This window comes from Grammomys surdaster, unplaced genomic scaffold (genome assembly GCF_004785775.1).
Source record: "Grammomys surdaster isolate TR1022 unplaced genomic scaffold, NIH_TR_1.0 125941, whole genome shotgun sequence".
Classification (NCBI taxonomy): Eukaryota; Metazoa; Chordata; class Mammalia; order Rodentia; family Muridae; genus Grammomys; species Grammomys surdaster.
The window spans coordinates 2,540,896-2,559,606 of record NW_021620763.1 but is presented as its reverse complement, the minus strand read 5'-3'; the positions used below and the strand labels follow the sequence as shown (position 1 = coordinate 2,559,606).

Here is an 18,711-nt window from a genome sequence, read left to right as displayed (position 1 = left end):
GATTGACTGGTGCAAAGGTCAGACCAGCCCCTGGCCCTAACCCTATGTAGCTGTGACTAAAGCAGCAGGCTGCCTTGAAGACTGTGGTCCAGATGTGCTATTAGAATCATCCTGCTTACAGGACAGGGCAGTGGCAGCAGGTCAGTGGCTTAGTCTAGACCTTGCGGGGTGGTCTTATAGGTGTATTCTTAAGCTTTTAATGCCTCCAATAGAGACTTCTATCCATCTCTCCAGGTGATGAATGTTAGGGGACTGACTCAGGTGGATCCAACTCAGAGCAGGCTACTGTCACCTTAGGGAATGTTTACTGATTAATTTATAACTGGCAATGCCCGTTTCCAATGACTAGACCATTTATAGTTGTCACCCATTATCAAGTCACAGATATAAATGGTACAGGACAGGGAATCACATGTACAGTGGGAACAGCATGTACAGTGAGGTGGCAAACACATCAGTGAGCCTTTGGAAATGGAATAATCATAGCCCAGTGAGCATGGAGATAGAAAACCTGAGGACACAGAGGACTGGTGAGGATGTCTTTTTTTTTTTTTAATGCAGTGGTGTGTTAGTGTCCTATTGCTGTGAAGAGAGACACTATGACCAAGGCTACTCTTATAAAGGAAAGCATTTAATTGGGGGCTTGCTGACAGTCCTGAGGCAGCAGGGAGAGAGAGAGAGAGAGAGAGAGAGAGAGAGAGAGAGAGAGAGAGAGACCCCCAGGACACACCCCGTCCAACAAGGCCACTCCTTCTAATCCTTCCAAACAATTCACTAACTGGGGACTAAGCATACAAATATATGAACCTATGGGGGGCCATTTTCATTCAAACCACTCCAGATGGTATGCCTCTTTGATGAATGTGGCTAGTCCAGGAAGAACAGGGACATCTTGAGAATAGCTGATAGCCCTGAGAATACACTGTCATCTCTTACAAAAACCTGAAGGAGGAGCCTGTGGAGGCTGCCAGAAGTCTCATTGCTTTTGCTCTGAGAGCTAAGACACACAGTGTAGGCTGAGCTGTACACCCAGATGATCTGGCCATGTAAGGGATGACTGGCAATATGAAAGAGACGTGTGGGTGGGTGCTATTCTCCCCTAACATCTGATTCGCTGGGGAAATTGGATAGAGGATGAGATGAGATGGAGATGTTGGCTTCCCATTGCTTATAACTGAGGGTGGATGTGGGAGGTGGGAGGGGCTGAAAGGAAAGGGAGTACATGGTGGATGTGTGCCAAAACCTCCCCTTCTTGACTCTGGGCCAAGCCAACCAGTTTGTACTGGCCCTGAGATGTCCATAGAAGTGAAGGAGACTCCTGTAGATCCCCATGAAGTTCCCCAGGATGAAGAAGCTTAGTTGCCCATAGAAATTGTGGTGCACTACCTAGGAGAGTACCTTCCATCCAAGCCACTGTACCCAGCAATGATCTTTTAAGACAAACAACAAAACCTGTTCATGTTGAATGAATCTCAACCCCATCCTTTGCTATCTCTTTAGCTGCTATCTCCTGAAACACTTGTTGGAACAGATGGTAGTAGTCTTCAGAGATCCTCCCACCCTTTCTAAGAATGATTCATTACATAGATGCTATGACGCCAGCTTCCAAGTGTTTTACAGACTTAGAAAAGTCATCTGAAAGACAACAGGTACCCCTAAGGGAGCAAGGATGGGAAACCAGTTCACAAAGGCACAAGGGCCAGCCATTGCTGTGGTGTTCTTAGCTTTATGGTTGAGGTAGACATAGATGATACTGATTAAGGTGATTAAAAAAAAATCTCCCAATAGCCTGTGCCTGTCGATCTTACAGCAATGGTTAAAGAATGAGCAAAAGGTGCCCTGTGTGGGTAGAAACAGATGTTCCAAAAAGCATAGGTTACTAATGGAAACACCCAGGCCCAGGGATGGGCTACCTCCCTAAAGCTGTTGGCCAGAGAGGACCCCAAAACAATATAGGCTATTTCCACTGCTGTTGGTTGACCTCTCCCTTATAGAAGGAAGCGTTATCAGGGTCTCACTTGGCATCTCAGCCACACCCTTCTGTACCACACTCCCATCCATGTATAGTTCTGCCAAGCTACAAGTCTCCAGAGAAGAGGGTTCATTGAACGGGGCTTACCTATGCAGCTATGGTGAAGTCCTCTTCTATGCTAGAGTGAGACTTTCAGTAATGTGGCTTCTCTGGAGTTACTCATGCTCCCGTGAGTAATCCCTCACCCATGCTCTGTAAGTAAGCGCAATAAACTCACTGCTTTCTCAAGTTGGACTTCGTTGGAGCTGTGCTGTGGTCTATTGCTGTTGACCTGCCTAGAGTAAGCAAATGTTCACATCTCCCAAGAAAAGTTCATGCAACCTTGCAATTTGTCAAAAACGTGACAGTTGGAAAGGACTACGGCACTGGTGTTAGCAGCAGCTCTTTCCTTGTTATGGGTAATTCTGCACCCTTGCTTCCAGTCTATTAGCATCTATTAGCTTAATTGTTCTAGCCTGTTACAGCTCAACTCAAATGTCACCTCCTCCTGAAAGCTCTCGTGCCACCCCAGTTTAGTGACCCACTCCTCAGTCTGCCTTTTCTTGAGCTCCTTTGCTTGCCTCTGATCTGTATTTGCCACTACAGGCTCCATTTGTGTTGTCATTGGCTCACTGCCTGCCTTGCCTCTTGAGCTGCCTGGATACACAGATGTCATTGTTCCTCTTCCTTCTAGTGTCTCCTTCTAGATTCTAGCACAGATTCACAGCAGAGTTTAATGACTGTCAAATGAATAAAGGGACTGTCATAAAGGACCAAACATCGCAGGCTAGATGTGTGCTGTGCCATACAAAATGTTACAGAACCTTAGAAGAAAGAAAGGGTTAGGGGATGGAAAAGAAGGAAGACTTTCTGAAGGGATGAAGGTAGAAAAGCTGTTGTACCAGGAGGCCCAGTGGACTGAGATGGTAAAGGTGAAATTTTCAAATCAGAGACCTGCCCCTCTTCTCCTGGGTAGATCCTGTAATGACTGTTTTGTAACTGGAACTAATGTTTGAACATTTAGAAGGCCGTCATGGGACATGGTCTGGTGGTGATGATGAACACCTTTAATCCCAGCACTCGACAGGCAGAGTCAGGTGGGTCTCTGTGAGTTCTAGGCCAGCCTGGTCTATAGAGCAAGTTCTAGGACAGCCAGGTTACACAGAGAAACCCTGTCTTGAAAATAAAAGGGGGTGGGGGCATAGACTTAGTTTGTCTTTGCCCTAGTCATTTACTGGGTTCTAAACAAAAGACACCAGATTGAAAGGAAAAGGTAGCTGAGCCCTCACAGGAAGTCCTTAGCATATTCAGTCTTTGTGGTTTACCCTCAGAGCTTCCTGCCAGCTCTTACCCAGGCTTACCAGGCCTAAGAAGACAAGGAACAGTGGGCAGACGGGGCCACAAGCATGCCCTATGTTGTAAAGCAGGTGTGTCTGGCAGATGAGTTTCCAATTTTAACTGAACACCTCCCCCAACCCCAGCCTCTCCAAAGGCGGGTCTGCTATAACTGCTAGTGGGGACTGTTCTGCCCTGCTCATGAGGGTCACCTACAGCACTCAGGAATGGAGCCAGAGGCCTGCCTATTAGCCTGCCCTTTGAATGTTACCTAATGAGTTCTTGGTATCTCCGGTATCTATAGAGACCCCCCTCTTTACACTAATATGCTACAGACCATTGTGAGCCCATTTGAGTGGTCAAGGAAGTGAGCCTCCGTGGGTACCTGTTGTTAAAGTGTGTGCACAGAGGTGTCTACACAGGATGCCAGGCCACCTTTGCAACTGACACACAGGTATCAGTTTTGGTCATTTAGGTGATGACTAGTCTGATAAATCCAGTGGCCTGAGTGGACCAGGTTCCCAATCACTCTTTCCCATTTTGAAGTTTCCTCTCTCAGACCCTGGTCTCCTTTCTAAATAAGCAGGCACTGTAGGCAAAGCAAAATTTTTATTTTACCCCTGCTCAAGGGAAGTATCTAGTGTCCATTGGGGTATCTAGGGAACTCAAGAGCCTCTGCCCAGGTAGCTGCCTGTAGGACACGAGCCAGTGGCCATGTGGTAGCTCACGTGGGAAGAGGACCTGAGAGGAAGGTGAGACCTTTATACTGCTTGTACAACATCCTCACATCCACATGTTTATGGTCTCTGTGCTTTTGACATGACAGATCTAAGAAGAGGCCATAGATTCCAGAGGCCAGACCAAGTGGCTGCATGGCTGAGTTAAAAGGTACCACTTTGACTGCGTCCTGCAGGCCCCGGGAGGCATTTGAGTCCTACTTGTATAAAACACTCGATGGAAGCGTGAGCATGTGCACTGGGAGAAGATAAATTCATTCGGCTTTTTATTGGAAATGGCAGATCCTGCCTTTTTAATTAGTGGGTGGCAATGAAACTTCTCCACTCCCACAGGGAGGCTTTGGCTGAACTCGGGGTCTGGGCAGAGGAGGACCTTTCTGCTGGTGAACCTGTGTGCCCGATGGAGGAGGTCTTTTCTTCTGCTGGTGCTCACGGGCACGGTGGCTTGGAGGCAAGGGACGATGGCCAGGTGTCCGGAGATGATGGCCAGGTGGAGGAGGAGCTTGGGATGCCACCGGAGTCTGTGATGCTGCGACTGGGGTTGAGTGTGGCTTGGGGCCCCTTTCCACAGTGTTCATTCTGGAAGCTTTTATCTCCACCTCTTCATCTGTAATGGCAAGACTTTTTAAGAGCTCATTCTGACAATAGTGAACAAACAATAACACAGACGTGCAGATGTGTGTCTGTCTGTCTGTGTGTGTCTGTGTCAATGTGTGTGTACATATGCAGGTAAGCATGTATGTGTGTGCCACAAGATAACCTTTGATAACCATTCTTCAGGCACTGTCTATTTTTTTTCTTTTTGAGATTTTTCTCTCTCCTGCAACTTACCAAGGAGGCCAGCTAGGGTCAGGATCTACCTGCCACTGCTCTAGGACTTCGAGTACCACCTTGCCCTTTTTATGTGGGTTCTAAGGATTCTACTTCAGTCATCATGCTTGAAAACTAAGCACTTTACTAATCAAGCGGCCTCCCCAGCCCCACAATGTGACCACTGAGCTTGCTTCACGTGATAGGCATCAAACCAGCTGCTTCAGGAGACGTGAAGAGGAAAGGGAAGTTACTCCTATCCTCTTCAGAGTTCTGGGTGTGTCAGGGGAGAGAGAAATGTTGGCCACAGATGCCCTAAGACTCCAGGCCTCTTTAGAACTCAAACATATGAGGGAAGAGGACAGACACCTGGGTGGAGAGCTTTGTGCCTGAGGCTGCAGAGTGTGGAGTGAGTTTTGGAACTGGGAGTTCTAGCTGAATGCAGCCTAGAGGTAATCAGCAAGATTGCTAAGCAACAAGCCTCATGGTCTGGGCCCACTGTAACCCAGGTCTGAGTGGTCATGACAATATTTCTTCTGTGGAGTAGGTCTGCCATTTGCTCGACTTGATTGTCATACAAGCCATATGCTGAAAGGAAACTGGAGTACCCTCCAAGGGGTATTCTAGCCCTTAGAAATGGGCTAGCTCTTCCAAAATTCATAAACAAGACCCATCTCTCTTGGGCTTTAGTGGGAAAGATGGTTCCTTTCCTCTCGCATTGAGATTTTCTGCTTTGTGTAGCTTCCATCCAGGAAGACAAGCCTGAAACTGTGTAGATCTTCTTACACTGTTTTTAAACCACACAGGAAATCTGTGGGAACAGGCAGCTGCCAGAGGCCTGGAGACACTGCTGGGCTCCTTCAGGACACATTCTTGGTATTCCAATTCCTGTGCCTAGGCCATCCTCAAGAAGTCAGGAGGAGCTTCTCTGTGGGGTAAATGAATAATTGCTTGTACCCTTATAGAGACATGTGACTTGAAAAGCATATCTCCGCATCACCAGGGGGCTGACATATGAACCCTAGGTGATACACTGTCTACTCTAAATGCATTGTGAATGCAAAGCCTCAAAGTCAAACAAGGTGGTTTTGATACCCGAGTGACCCTCGTGCTCTAAGTACATACATAAAAAGACACCCCAAAAACAGAACGTGTCCTTTATGCATGTTCAGTGCCCCTGAAGTGCCAGCGATTAGGTTTGGAGGGGTATAGGTGAGGCTTTGACCCTAATCCCAGGTCCCAGACACAGACCAGCAGGTGGCCCTTCATCCACAGTGGCAAGCTCCTGTGGCTCTCCTGCTGGCTCTTCTGCTTGGTGGCATTTTTTTCCCCTCCTGTGCTTTCTCATATGCCCTATGTGTTATCCCATTGCTAAGCTGCAGTAATGACTCAGGCAGCTACACTGTCCTCAGTGAGTGATGGAGCCAGACAGCACATCATATTGTCAGCCTCCACCAAGGTGGGGGACCACCAGCAGGTGCGAAGAACCACATGAGAAGTGGGGGGGGAGGGGAGAGGTGTAACCAGATTCTGAGTCCTTATGCTATGTTGGGCAGCAAGTTGGCCCTGGGGAAGCTATACACTTGGTATGACCTATGCCACCCTCCTGGTAAGAGCAGGACTGTCGAGCCCAAGTACAACCTCTCCAGCAAGGTCCACCATTGCCTAAACATCTGTTCCAGGAGCCTTTCGTGTTCCTTTTCTTTCTCTTGAGACTGTCTCTTGATGGCTCAGCTCAGGCTATAGATGCGGGTGAGGAAAACCAGGCCCATAGATGTCCAATTTAAAGAGGAGTTATGTAAGAACAAGATGAAACTGCCTAAAAATTCAAGTGCTAGGTGTCTTGCCTCAGCCTAGTCATGCTTGGGCCTATGGGCTGTATGATCTGAGGTGATACGCTAACATCTTCATCTGTGCAAATGTCTACCTTTAAGATCATGAAGAGGGACATGGCAGTACATTGAAAAGACTGAACTTTGTCCCTGGAGCAAGGCCACTTTACTCATGTGAGCTACTATCATTTCTCTTCCCAGACTGATGGTGGCAGAGGTTGCCAGGTCTCGGGTGACACCTGAGGTCCACCTTGGAGGAATGTGTCTGATGGGCAGTGAGAATGGGCCTCATAAGGGGGATGGAAACAGTATGAGCAGAGCACAGAGATAAGGAAGCCAGTGTCAAGGGCTCTGGAAGCCACTAGGCTGTACTGGACGGAGACTTGGGAACAATGTAAGACATGAAAGGTGAAGAGAGAATGATGTCCCCGGCCCCAGGAGGGGGAAGTGGTGTATGAAGTGACAGATGAGGATGCTGGCCTGAAGGGAGGATGAGGGTGGCACTGAGGTGTGAAGAAGAAAGCCAAACTTATGGGGCTCAGGGCCAGGGGCCAGCACTGTGGGATGTGGGCAGGTCCTGCTCATAGGCTCAGTTGGAAGTCCGTACTTTAAACATCACTGTGTTTACTCTAGGTGGAGAGCTGCAGGGATGGGACCCAGCCCAGGACCCCAGGGACATGCCTATCTACTGGTATATCCAAGTAAAGGCTGCCCTTACCCCAGCATCCGCAGTGACACCTGAACATAGTCCCTGACATATTCTCCCTTGGGTGGTCAGCTCCCCACTTAGGATCACAGTAACTAATTTCTGCTTTGTAGGCATCAGGACAAGTCTGCATCAAGGAAACCATACTCCCAGACTGACAGCATCACTTCCTGAGCAGCCAACTGAGAAACAAAGGGTCATCACCCTGATTTGGGCTTTTGTTTTCTTGCAGAGCTGGGAATCAAGTTTACAGCCTCACATACACTGAGTACTCTACACTGACTGATCCACCTCACACACACTTAGCATGCTACGCTGACCCACCTCCAGTGCCTCCTGGTGGAGACAGTCTTATCCTCATTCCTAAGAGCTTGGCCTAGAATGCACCTTTAAACCATCCAAGCCTTTAATCCTAGCACTTGGGAGGCAGAGGTAGATGGATTTCTGAGTTCAAGGCCAGCCTGGTCTACAGAGTGAGTTCCAGGACAGCCCGGGCTATACAGAGAAACCCTGTCTCGAAAAACCAAAAAAAAAAAAAAAAAAAAAAAAAAGCCATCCAAGGCCAAGACATTTGCTCACAGACATGGGATTTGGGTGGGAGTCCCTCTATCCTTAGGAAAGTTTGTGGACCATTCAGGGATCTCCACACTAGCCTTTCACTAAAGCAGCCTCACGTGATGGATTCTGGGAAGGTATACAGCCTGGCTGCAGCATCTCAAAGGTCCTTTGATGTTACCCCTGAGAATTGTCCTTCAGGCATCAATCTGAGTGCATAACAGAGCCACCCAGAACCTCTGGTTCCATCTCTGCCATGCTGATTCTACCCATCCCTTTTTTCCCTTCAAAGACTCAAGGAGGGACATTCCCATGGGGCTTTCACTGCAGCCTACAGTGATAAAGAAGTGGGTGTGCTTACCTTTTCTCCTCTTGTTCCGTTTTTTCCTCTTGCAGATACAGAAAATAGACAGCGCCCCAAGGAGCACCAAGAGGAGTCCTCCTGCACTGGCTCCCACTATGACATAAAGGAGCAGACCTTTCTCTGCAAGAAGAAAAGATGGCTAAGGGAAGGGTCTTGGGCAGAGTGGTCCCTTCATTGCTATGGCCCAGACCCCAGCCTCCTACATCAAACAGATGAAAGAGTTCCACAGGGGGTTTCCGCCTCCCCGAGGGTGAGCTTCTGGGCCTGGAGTGCTACATGAATTTGCAAGGGCTGAGGAGCAGTGCCTGCCCACCTCCGCCATCTCCTACTGAGGAGAAGAGCATCCAAGTTCTAGAGAGGGAGGATGTGTTTGTTGCCTGAGGCCTCATGGGACCTTTTTCCAAGTGAAGCATCCCTCAACCTCAGTGTTCAGCTCTTCTTCCTCCCAGACTCCTCCTGGGTTCAGGGAAGCCGCTTAGATACTCAGTGGTTAGCAGTGGCATATGAGGATCCCTTTATCTGCCAGGACAGAGAGGAAAACAGCACCAGGGTTGCTCAGGGCAATGGGCTTAGTTTAGCTCTTCCAGGTAAGAGCTGTGTGACCTTTGGTAAGATGCCCCACTTCTCTGAGTGTGTTTCCTTTTTTGTAAAATGGAAACAATGCACCTTACATCACAGAGTAGCTGTCTGAAGTCAGATCAGATAATGGATGGAAAAGTGCTTTTGTAAACTGTAAAACAACACCTAGAGGTGAGGTCTTGCTCTTGCTATACTCTCTGCCCTGGGGTTTTCTGGTAGCTGTTTCCCAGGAGAGGGCTAAACCATCTGCTCTCTGTGAATCAATGGCAGTTAGAGAGAGCAGCTGGAGCAGGAGGTCAAAGGACCATGGTGAGAAGGAATGGGAGCTGAGCCGAGCGACAGGACACGGAAGCCAAAGACTGTAAACACTTGTGACCAGGGACGGGCCCCGGGCAAGATGGAGGTCCACCAAGCAGGGCAGAGGGTCAAAGCATGCTGTTGATGCTGGTTCCCTCCTTCCCTCCAGTCTTCCCCTCACCCAGTCCTTGCCTGTGAGCTGAGAACCTCTCTGGGCACTGTCTGCATAGGGGCATCCCTCAGCAACCCTGAAGCTGCTTCAAGGATGAATTCAAGGACCTTCAGGCCCTGTTGGCTTGCCAAGAGCCTGGAATGTCAGAGTCCGCTCCCAAGTGTGAGCAGGGTGGACAAGGCAGCCTGTCCAAGCTGTCTCCAACAGTTCTCCCATCGGCTCCTCGGACAGGACCTCCACCCCTTCTCCAGACACTCTTGGAACGCAGGCATGCCTTCCACAGTATGGTCTTAAGTTTATCCACTGCAGCACTCTAGTGCCTGGTGGTGTTCCTGGTGGGGACATCAGTAGCTGTAGCTCTGCCATAGGTCCTAGCAGTGTCTCATTCCAACTATCCTCCCTGTCCTTCCTCTTGGTGACACTGTGTTCATGTGAGAGAGCACCTACTCCAGGGCCAGCTGCTTCCTCCTCGTAGGACTTCAGCACACACTCACTTTATCTGAGCCTACAGTTAGGCTCCTGCCTGCCACGGCCTTTAGAAAGGGAGGGATTTTCAAATCTTCTCTTTCTCCTTCATGGTCATTCGCTGGTCCAGCTTCAGCTCTGAAGTACAGATGAAGGGAGCTCCGTGATCCCCCGCTCCCAAACCTTGCATTCTTGCCTTCCGAGGCCTCACCCTCCTTGATAAATACTTATTTTTATTCTGGAGGGATCTAGTTACACTAAATATGAAGCATGAGGTTGCCAGATAAAATATGAGACAGCCAGTTAAATTTGAATTTCAAATAAACAATGAATAATTTCTAGGATCAATAGATGGGACTGCTTTTTGTCAGTTCACTAAGTCTCGTGTCTCTAGCTCAGGGCCTTCTGAAAGAAGAAAATGTTTTGGAGTCAAGGAGAGGCAGCTTTCCCCCGCCCCTCACGCCTTCCTGATTAGGAAATAGAGGGTGGGGGCCTGGAGGCAGAAGAGGGAGACTGCCAATGAACCTGGGGGGGAGGGGGGTAATAAAATCCTTCTGCATCTGTGCCTTTAGTCTCTCTCTCTCTCTCTCTCCCTCCCTCCCTCCCTCCCTCCCTCCCTCTCTCTCTCTCTCTCTCTCTCTCTCTCTCTCTCTCTCTCACACACACACACACACACACACACACACACCACACACACACAAATGATATTTCACTGCCATCCGATCCCTCTGAGCACATGAGAGCCCCACTCATATCTTTAAGTGAAGCACAGGAGTAACCAAGATTAAGTTCTAAAGGGCTGTCACTTCTCTCTGGGACACTGACTCTTGCTTTCAGCTTGCTCTGAGAACCTAGTCGCCATGTTGTGAGGCAGCTCAAAGGCCTAGTGAGGCGGACTGGGTCTCAGAGCTTCCTTCCCACCCAATACTCCCATGTCAGGGCTGCTTTTCTCTGTGGAGCATAAGAAGCCCACTGAGGGGAAGGAGCTCTGTTAGGGTCATACCAACTAAAGTCAGATCAACTGAAACATCCAGAGTGGAACTTGAGCACTATGATAGCCTTCTCCTCAAATACTGTTGCTGGGTGCTGGGCACAGAGATAATGTACATCTGTAATCTCAACAAGTGACTAAGGCAGGAGCATTGCTGCAAGTTGGAAGCCAGCCTAGGCTAGCTACATAGCAAGACTCTCCCCCAAAAGCAAAGCAAACTGAAACAAAACAAAGACAAATTCTTTCTGAGAGCTGTGGCAAGCCCAGGCTCTGAAGATCAATTAGGCCTTTGGTGTTGAGGGCTGTCTGGAGCCACTGTAGTGCAGAACTGGTCTCTGGGCAGCAGGAAGGTCTCTGTTCTCCAGTTCTGCCCTCTCCTCCCCTGACTCCCAGGCATTCTGAAACCTTGCTCCTTGTCAGGTGCCCCCATGAAGCTTTTCTAAAAAGTACGGTTAAAGAGGCATCAGAATCCAGACTGCTAACTAGCGAGGGACCTTGGGCTAGTCAGATTCCCTCCTGCAAAGAGCCTTCAACCGTGCAATCCTTTCTTCTGGGGATGGCTCCTGGCCTGCCTGAAGTGGTCACATCTGTGAGTGGACTGCCAAAGTGGGTAGCCAGGAGCCCACATCCCCAAAAGGTTCCAAGGAGAAATAAGTGTCTTTTCACTTTTGATCCTGTGCCAGACTAGCCTCCCAGTGCAGGCTCTGTGCCACAGTGCTGCAGGCCTGGCAGGCTACCCCTGTGCATGTGGGCCATCCCGCACACACCCCCACCCCCGCCCTGCTTCACTCCATACCTTGACAGCTGATAACTTCCATCTCAGACTCCTTGCTGCTGACCCTGTTTATTGCCTTGCACTTGAATGGTGCTCCCAGGTTGGTCCACTGGTAACTCATGGTCTTCTGGTAGAGGCTCTTGAGATGTTTCTTTCCTTGATAGAGCTTTAGTTCAGTATCTGTTCCTTCCGAGACCTCACAGGTCAGGGTTGAATTGCTGCATTCCCAATAGATCACTGGCTTCGAGACCATCTCTAAAGGAAAGATCTGATGTTTATTAGGCAAATTTTGGAAAAAAAATTTTTTTTAAGACCAGATCATACTCCATAGACCAGTTTGGTTTACAATTCATCTTCCTTCTGCCTCTACCTCCTGTGAGCTGGGATTATGGAACCATGGTCTCATGTACAATGACCAGGTTTTTGTTTGTTTGATCTTAATAAACACGCCTATTAAAATTGAATTGGTTTGGGACCAGGGAAGTCCTAGTCTTGTTTTTATATTTGTTTTTAGTTTGTTGGTTTTTTTAAACAAAAGATTTATTTGTTTTATGTATGAGTGTTCTATCTGCATGTACACCTACATGCCAGAAGAGGACATTAGATCACATTTTAGATGGTTGTGAGCCACCATGTGGTTTCTGGCAACTGAAGTCAGGATCTCTGAAAGAGCAGCCAGTGCTCTTAACCACTGAGCTATCTCTCCAGCCCTGGTTTGTTTTGTTTTTGTTTCGAGACAATGCTTCAACATAGCTCAGGCTGGGCTCAAACTCAGTAGTTGAGGATACCATTGAAATTCTGACCCTCCCACCTCCGCCTCCCAAGTGCTAGGATATAGGTATGTGCCCACAGGCCGGCTTTCCTGCGGTGCTGTGGATCGAGCCTAGTTTTCCTGCATGATAGACAAGTATCCTACCAACTAAGCTACATTATATTGAAGTTCTTTTGAAAATAACTATATTTAATTGACATAGAACATCTTGAGCAAAGTCATTTCTGGTAAAGTTCATAGACACAGGATATGAGTAAAACAGGCATGGTAACTTGTGTTTGTACAGCATCCATGCCCCCCTGGGTTTTCACATGGTGGGGGGAGGGGGCGTCATTTGGTTCTAACAGCAAGGCTCATGGTTTGCCTTCCTTTTGCAGATGAGCTGTTCAAAGCTATTTGACCTTCAATGCCTAGCTTTGGGGTAGCCATTACATATGACGGGTCAGGGGCCGCAGAGTCAGCTCAGCAGTTAAGTGCGCTTGCTGCTCTTCCAGAGGACCAGGGTTGGGTTCCCAGAACCTCTGTTGTGCAGCTCAGTATTGCCTAGCTCAGGAGAGCTGACCCCTCTTCTGGTCTCTGTCGGCACCTGCACATATGTGGTACACACACACACACACACATAAATGTACACACACACACACAAATGTACACACACACACACATACACACACACACACACACACACACATACACACACACATGAGGAAAGGGGATAAAATTAATCCTTAAAAATATGTTAAGCCAGAAGAAGAAACTCCATAAAGGATTCCCAAGTCCAGAAGTGTAGGTGAAGTCAGTCAGCAGAACCATCTTGGAGAAATGACTGACTACATGAGAGGTCTGTGTGGCCTTAGCTAGTTGTTGCCCAACAGTGTCCTGGGAGCAGAGGCCCAGGCCAGCAAGGGAATGTCTAAGAAACCTAAGCTTATCAAAATAAAAGCACCAGCAGGGAGCCAGGAAGGACTCTGCTGTTCCTGATCCCAAGGTTCTGAGTTAATTTCTGGCCTTGAAGGACCTCAACTTTAAGAAACAGTAATTTTATTACTTCCGACCTGTCTCAAACCAGACAACCTGTGGCCAAGCCCTGAACAAGTCACCAGAGCTGGTTCTCAGAGTCACACGGCAAACTCCACACCCCTCCTGTTTAACATCCTAGGGAGAAATGTCCCGCCCTTGGCGTTAGTGAGATCAGGCCCAGTGCCCAGCTCCCTACTCCCTGGGACTGCCATCTTCTCCTCTTGGTGGTCTCCATTCGTCACGCAGGACAACAATGAATTTTTCCGATTTCCCTTCTCTCTAGCTTTCAGACCATAGTGTCTTCCCCATAGGCCTCCCTAGTCTAATTCCATTTCCGCCTCAACATACAAGCATGCAGAAATGCAGCTTCCTTTCCATACTGAGATTCTGTGTATCTCAGAGTAAAGAGATGGTGGACTTACCACCATCCAGCAGAGCAGCGTGTAGTCTCGGGGTTTCCTGGCAGAGACTGCCTGTCTTTCTAGAGTGAAAAACCTTCTTCGTAGTAAGAGCCAACAATTTCAAGAAATACTGATCAAATTTTAAAAGGGTTTAAAGGCAGTTGGAGATCACCTACAATCCTGTTACTCGGAATTATTAACACTTTGATGCATAGCTTTATCGGATATTTCCTATGCATAAATCCATAATATAATTTTTCAAATTAAACCTGTATTATGTACCTGGGAGTCAGAGAGCTGCCGCTGAGGGTTGAACTGATAACCTCAGGCATTAAGGCAAAAGCTCTATCACTGCGCTATGTCCCCAGCCCCTGGGTCACGTGACTTCATAACCTATCTTTAGTCTTACTTTGAAATTATACCACTATGGTCCCTTTTCATGGGCACCAGTGACTGTACATCTCTGTCAGCTTTCTAAGTGGTGATCCAGTACACTCCTGTATGTTACTCATGCAAACTCAGTAACAAGCAACTTTCTGTAGAGAGTTGTAAGATGGCGTTCTGAAAGGTACCAGGACTGCTTGAGAGGGGTTCTCCTAGAGATGACTTTGTCCCCCACCATCTTTGGTTTTTTCAAGAGAGTTTCTCTCTGTAGCCATGGATGTGCTGGAACTAGCTCTGTAGACCAGGATGGCCCCTAACTTACAGAGATCCGCCTGCCTTTGCCTCTCAAGAGCTGGGATTAAAGGCATGGGCCACCATTCCCTGGCTAGATATAATTTCTTAATCTTGGGCTTCTGAGATTCTCTCCTCCACAGGAGTCTAGGGACTCTGAACTGTTCTGTCAGCTGCTCATAAGGGAAGGTAAAATCTAGGAACACACAGGGCACCATTACACTCGAAACTCACGACACCCCTCATTGGCTATTAGAGGCCTCATGAGCGTCCTAATGTTCCAAAATCTATTAAGCCACAACTCAATATCACACATGGAACGTCTCATGCGGTGAGACCTTGTTTCCTACAAAATACTATTTAAAATATTGCTTTAAATTGTCTTGAATAGTGTGTATGAGTTATATATAAGTATGGATGGATGTTGTGTTTACATTTAGGTCCCATTTCCAAGATATAGCACACATACACATTTTGAAATCTTAAAAAAAAAAAAATCAAAAAAAAAAAACCAAATCCTAAACACTTCTAATCCAAAACTCATTAGGTAAGCGATATATAACCTGCACTGGGTAATCAGAGGACAATTTTCCAGTGCTGTGTAATATATAGTCATATATGATGGTGACAGGACCTCAAGTTGAGTCAGCATACTGTGTGACATTGGCATTTGCATAAATAGTGAAGCCACTGCTCTTAGTCTAAGGGGTATTGGTTTCCTTTTAGGGGGTAAGAAAAATGTTGCCTATGATGATAACCACATAACTCTGTGACTATGCAGAAAGCTGCTGAACTGTGCATGGGAAATGGTCAAACTGTGTGGTATGTGAATTATATAACAATGAGCTTGTTTGGGTGGGGGAATATCACCACCTTACCAAGGGAAGGCCTGGGCTAGAATTCTGACTTTGTTCCTGTCAAACAGTGAGAACCTGGCCACTTCTGACCAGCTTTCTCCCCAAGCTGAGGGCAGGCTTTCTCCTCTCACCCATGGATGCGAGCTGCCCATTTGTCCCTGGACTTTCAACTTCGGTGATAGTAGCCCTTGCTTCAATCTCTTCTTTCTCTCCCACCCAAGCTTCCTTCACTTCCTCCTCACACCCACACCCAGCATGTTGGCATCCCTCCTCATCTCTTAGGCACCCTTTACTCCAGGCCAGTAGCTATCAATGACAACCGTTCACTAGAAGCACTTGGAAAGCTGTAGATCCCACTGGTGCAGACTCCATGCCAGGAGCTGGGCATCAGTCACTTCTTACAGCTCTCTTGCTGGTTCTTATGTGCTACGAAGATTAAGAGCACCTGCTTGGCCTCACTTGGATTACAGTAGATGCTTCCTGGCTAGTCTTCTCGTGTTGCCCTTCCGTATCATGCCCTCTCAGTACATGCAAAGACAAAGCCGCACCTTGTGTTCAGGGACCAGCAAAATTACCATCCACCTTCGTTGATGTTGAGAAGACTAAACAGAGAAGCTGTTGGTCCTTTGACTCAGCATCTGCCCTCTAACTCTTTCAGAGCGCCCTGGCTTGAACTTAGCTCTCCAGACAAGAGACTCACTGCTCCTGGGCACCCTCTGACATCCTGTCTAACTACAACTTCATCAGACACCAAGAATGTCCATGTTTTTTCTATGCTAACCTGTCTTCTTTCCGATTAATGCCCATCTATAACCTGGGAGTCTTTACATAGCCCCGCAGCCACTCCAAAGAGAGAATGAGAGGTAGACAGGCTTGTGGACCACCCCGACCCACTGGAGTCTTCATTGTGAAGTGTTGGATGGGGATGTTACAGAAACACTGCTCCCCAACTTGCTCCATAGCACCGGTACTAAAATGAAAACTTTAGGGAATGAAAACTTACCTAGAATCCTCAAGTCCAGCGCCGTATTCAGCTCACAGCTCCCATCCATGTTACACACTGTCACATTATAGGTGTCGCTGTCATTTCTCATCAGCTTCTTTATCTTCAGGGATCCATTTGTTAAGATCTCAAATGCTTCTGATTTCAAATACGGTTTGTCATTCTTTTTAAACAGTGCAACCAGGGCGCTACCTTTTTCCCATCGCACATCGTCAGTATCGTCAGTCATTTTAAAGCCAGGGATGTTCAGGGTGATGCCATGACCCAGGACACCCCAGACAATCCTACTGGCTCCGCAGTCTGCCCCTGTTAAAAAGTAAGGTGGTTTCTGAGGTCTTAGAACTACTGGGAATGTCCCTCTTTGCCTCTCACTTCTACTCCGAGGTCTCCAGAGGGGCTCCACACACATGCTTACCTTTGCTGGAAAGGCTGAAGAGCAGAAAGAAACTACCTAGGAATTTACATCTCATCTTTAGAATTCTCTTCCCAGGGGTGACTCTGAGTTCTTCTTTCTGTCAGGACTGTGGTGAGGCTGGCAGAAGCCACACCCAGCAACCTGAACCACGTGCCTCTCATGCTTGCTGCTCACAGTAGGGAAGAAAACACACCCTCAGCCCCTAGCAAAAGACAGTACATTTGCTGCCCTCCTTAGCCGAAACAGGTGTCTGTGTCACATTTTAATCTTTCCAAAACAGTTTAGGGTGTTGGGTTTTAGCATCCCACCGGAGGAAGAGGAACTGGGAGGTCAGTTGCCAGAGCTACCCCTTTGTAAACAAGGGCTTAAACCTAGCTGCCTACTCAGCTGTGCTGCCTTCAGCAGAAACAAGGAGACTCGCCAGCAAACGGTCATAAGGGAATAGAATTCAGATATGTATATTTGGGAAGGATTAGGAGGTGTGGCCTTGTTGGAGGTGTGTCACTAGGCATGGGCTTAGAGGTTTTTAAAGCCCTTTGTGGTCCTGTTCTCTCTCTCTCTCTCTCTCTCTCTCTCTCTCTCTCTCTCTCTCTTTCCTCCTGTGGATAGGAATGTAAACACCCAGTTACCATTCTAGCACTTACATGCCTGCTGCCATACTTCCTGCTGTGATGGTCGTGGAACTGTAAGACCCAATAAATTCTTTCCTCTGTAAATTGCCTTGTTTTGTCACAGCCATTGAAAAGTAACTGAGACACTTATGCAATGCCTGAAGAGGCCTGAAAGGGCCATGGGATTCTCTGGAATTGAAGCTACAGATGGTTGTGAGCTGCCTTGTAGGTGCTGGGAATGGAACCTGGGTCCTCTGGAAGAGCAGCTAGTGCTCTTAAGTACCAAGACATCTCTCTTGTCCTAAGACTATAAAATAATAATGAACAACCAAATTCAAAATACCCAGGGCGATTAACACTACAGATGACTAAGGAGGTGGAGAGACCAGGACAATCAGAACTGGGAGAGAGAACAAGAAAAAGAAAAAAGAACAGGGTTCGTGATCTGGGAAAGGGTCAGGGATGTAAGGACTAGCATCCCTAAAAAGACGACAGAGCGGTCACATGGGCAAGAGATACAGTAAACATCCAGTCTTTCGATTCTTTAGAATTCAGTGAGAAAAGTTCTTCAAAATCATGAGTTTTCCATTTCAGGTTCTTACAACAGCCACAACAATGCAGTATGGTTGAGTTAAAACATTAATTCCTAGGGGGGAAAACCCAAGTGTTAAAAACTTAATAGGAAACATAAAAGAATTTCTATCCTTGAGTATAGAAAAATCTTCCTATATATACTGCACAATTCAGAAATAGTAAAGATGGACATTATAGGCCACGTAAAAATCTAGAATCTATGCATGTACAAAGGGCTAATAAAACATGTGAGAAGTCATGACAAAATATTTGCAATATAAGAAAACTGTTAATATCTAAGATGTAAGCATCATTTCTTATTTTCCCTTTGGGATGCTGAGGATGGAACCTTGAGCACTCGAGGCAGGCACTCAACCACTGAGCTACATCCACAGTCAAAGGTATCAGTAGTTTTTATCCATCATTAACAAAAACATTTTTAAAATAGGAAAAAATTATTGGTTTATCAAAGAAATACTGTGTGTGTGTGGAGCACGTGTGTGTGTGTGTTTATGTGTGTGTGTTCATGTGTATACATGTGCTTACACCCCAACCTGGATCATATTGCTTTTAAAATGAAAACTTTGTTTGCATAAAGGATGCTTAAGACATCCCTTTCTGAGAAACCATTAGCATGTGACATCTCTGCTGCTAAGTTCTAGTCACTGGCCACCTGGCCACCAGCCATGGGAGGAGGAAGCACATATCAGCCTCTGCTGTGAGCCAGTTGTTGTCCTCTCACTTTCCTGTGGTCCCCA

General features: G+C 47.3%; 1 protein-coding gene across 1 annotated transcript; it reads right to left on the bottom strand.

Annotated features, from left to right (window-relative positions):
- Window positions 1-4,317: 4,317 nt before the first annotated feature.
- Cd2 (CD2 molecule) lies at window positions 4,318-16,888 on the bottom strand. The gene is made up of 5 exons (XM_028753021.1): window positions 16,770-16,888; window positions 16,355-16,660; window positions 11,651-11,884; window positions 8,348-8,470; window positions 4,318-4,690 (listed from the first exon to the last, which is right to left on the bottom strand). Exons 1-5 carry the CDS (start codon window positions 16,822-16,824, stop codon window positions 4,377-4,379), a joined length of 1,032 nt encoding a protein of 343 aa, XP_028608854.1. The 5' UTR covers window positions 16,825-16,888; the 3' UTR covers window positions 4,318-4,376.
- Window positions 16,889-18,711: the final 1,823 nt, after the last annotated feature.

What these genes read in the sequence shown, in the direction of transcription:
- Cd2 (XM_028753021.1), bottom strand. Translation starts at nt 16,824, where the DNA reads ATGAGATGTAAATTCCTAGGTAGTTTCTTTCTGCTCTTCAGCCTTTCC. An exon ending in GCTGGACTTGAGGATTCTAG is followed by an intron (nt 11,885 to 16,354) that starts GTAAGTTTTCAT and finishes TCTTTCCTTTAG; the next exon opens with AGATGGTCTCGAAGCCAGTG. An exon ending in GGAAGTTATCAGCTGTCAAG is followed by an intron (nt 8,471 to 11,650) that starts GTATGGAGTGAA and finishes TTCTTCTTGCAG; the next exon opens with AGAAAGGTCTGCTCCTTTAT.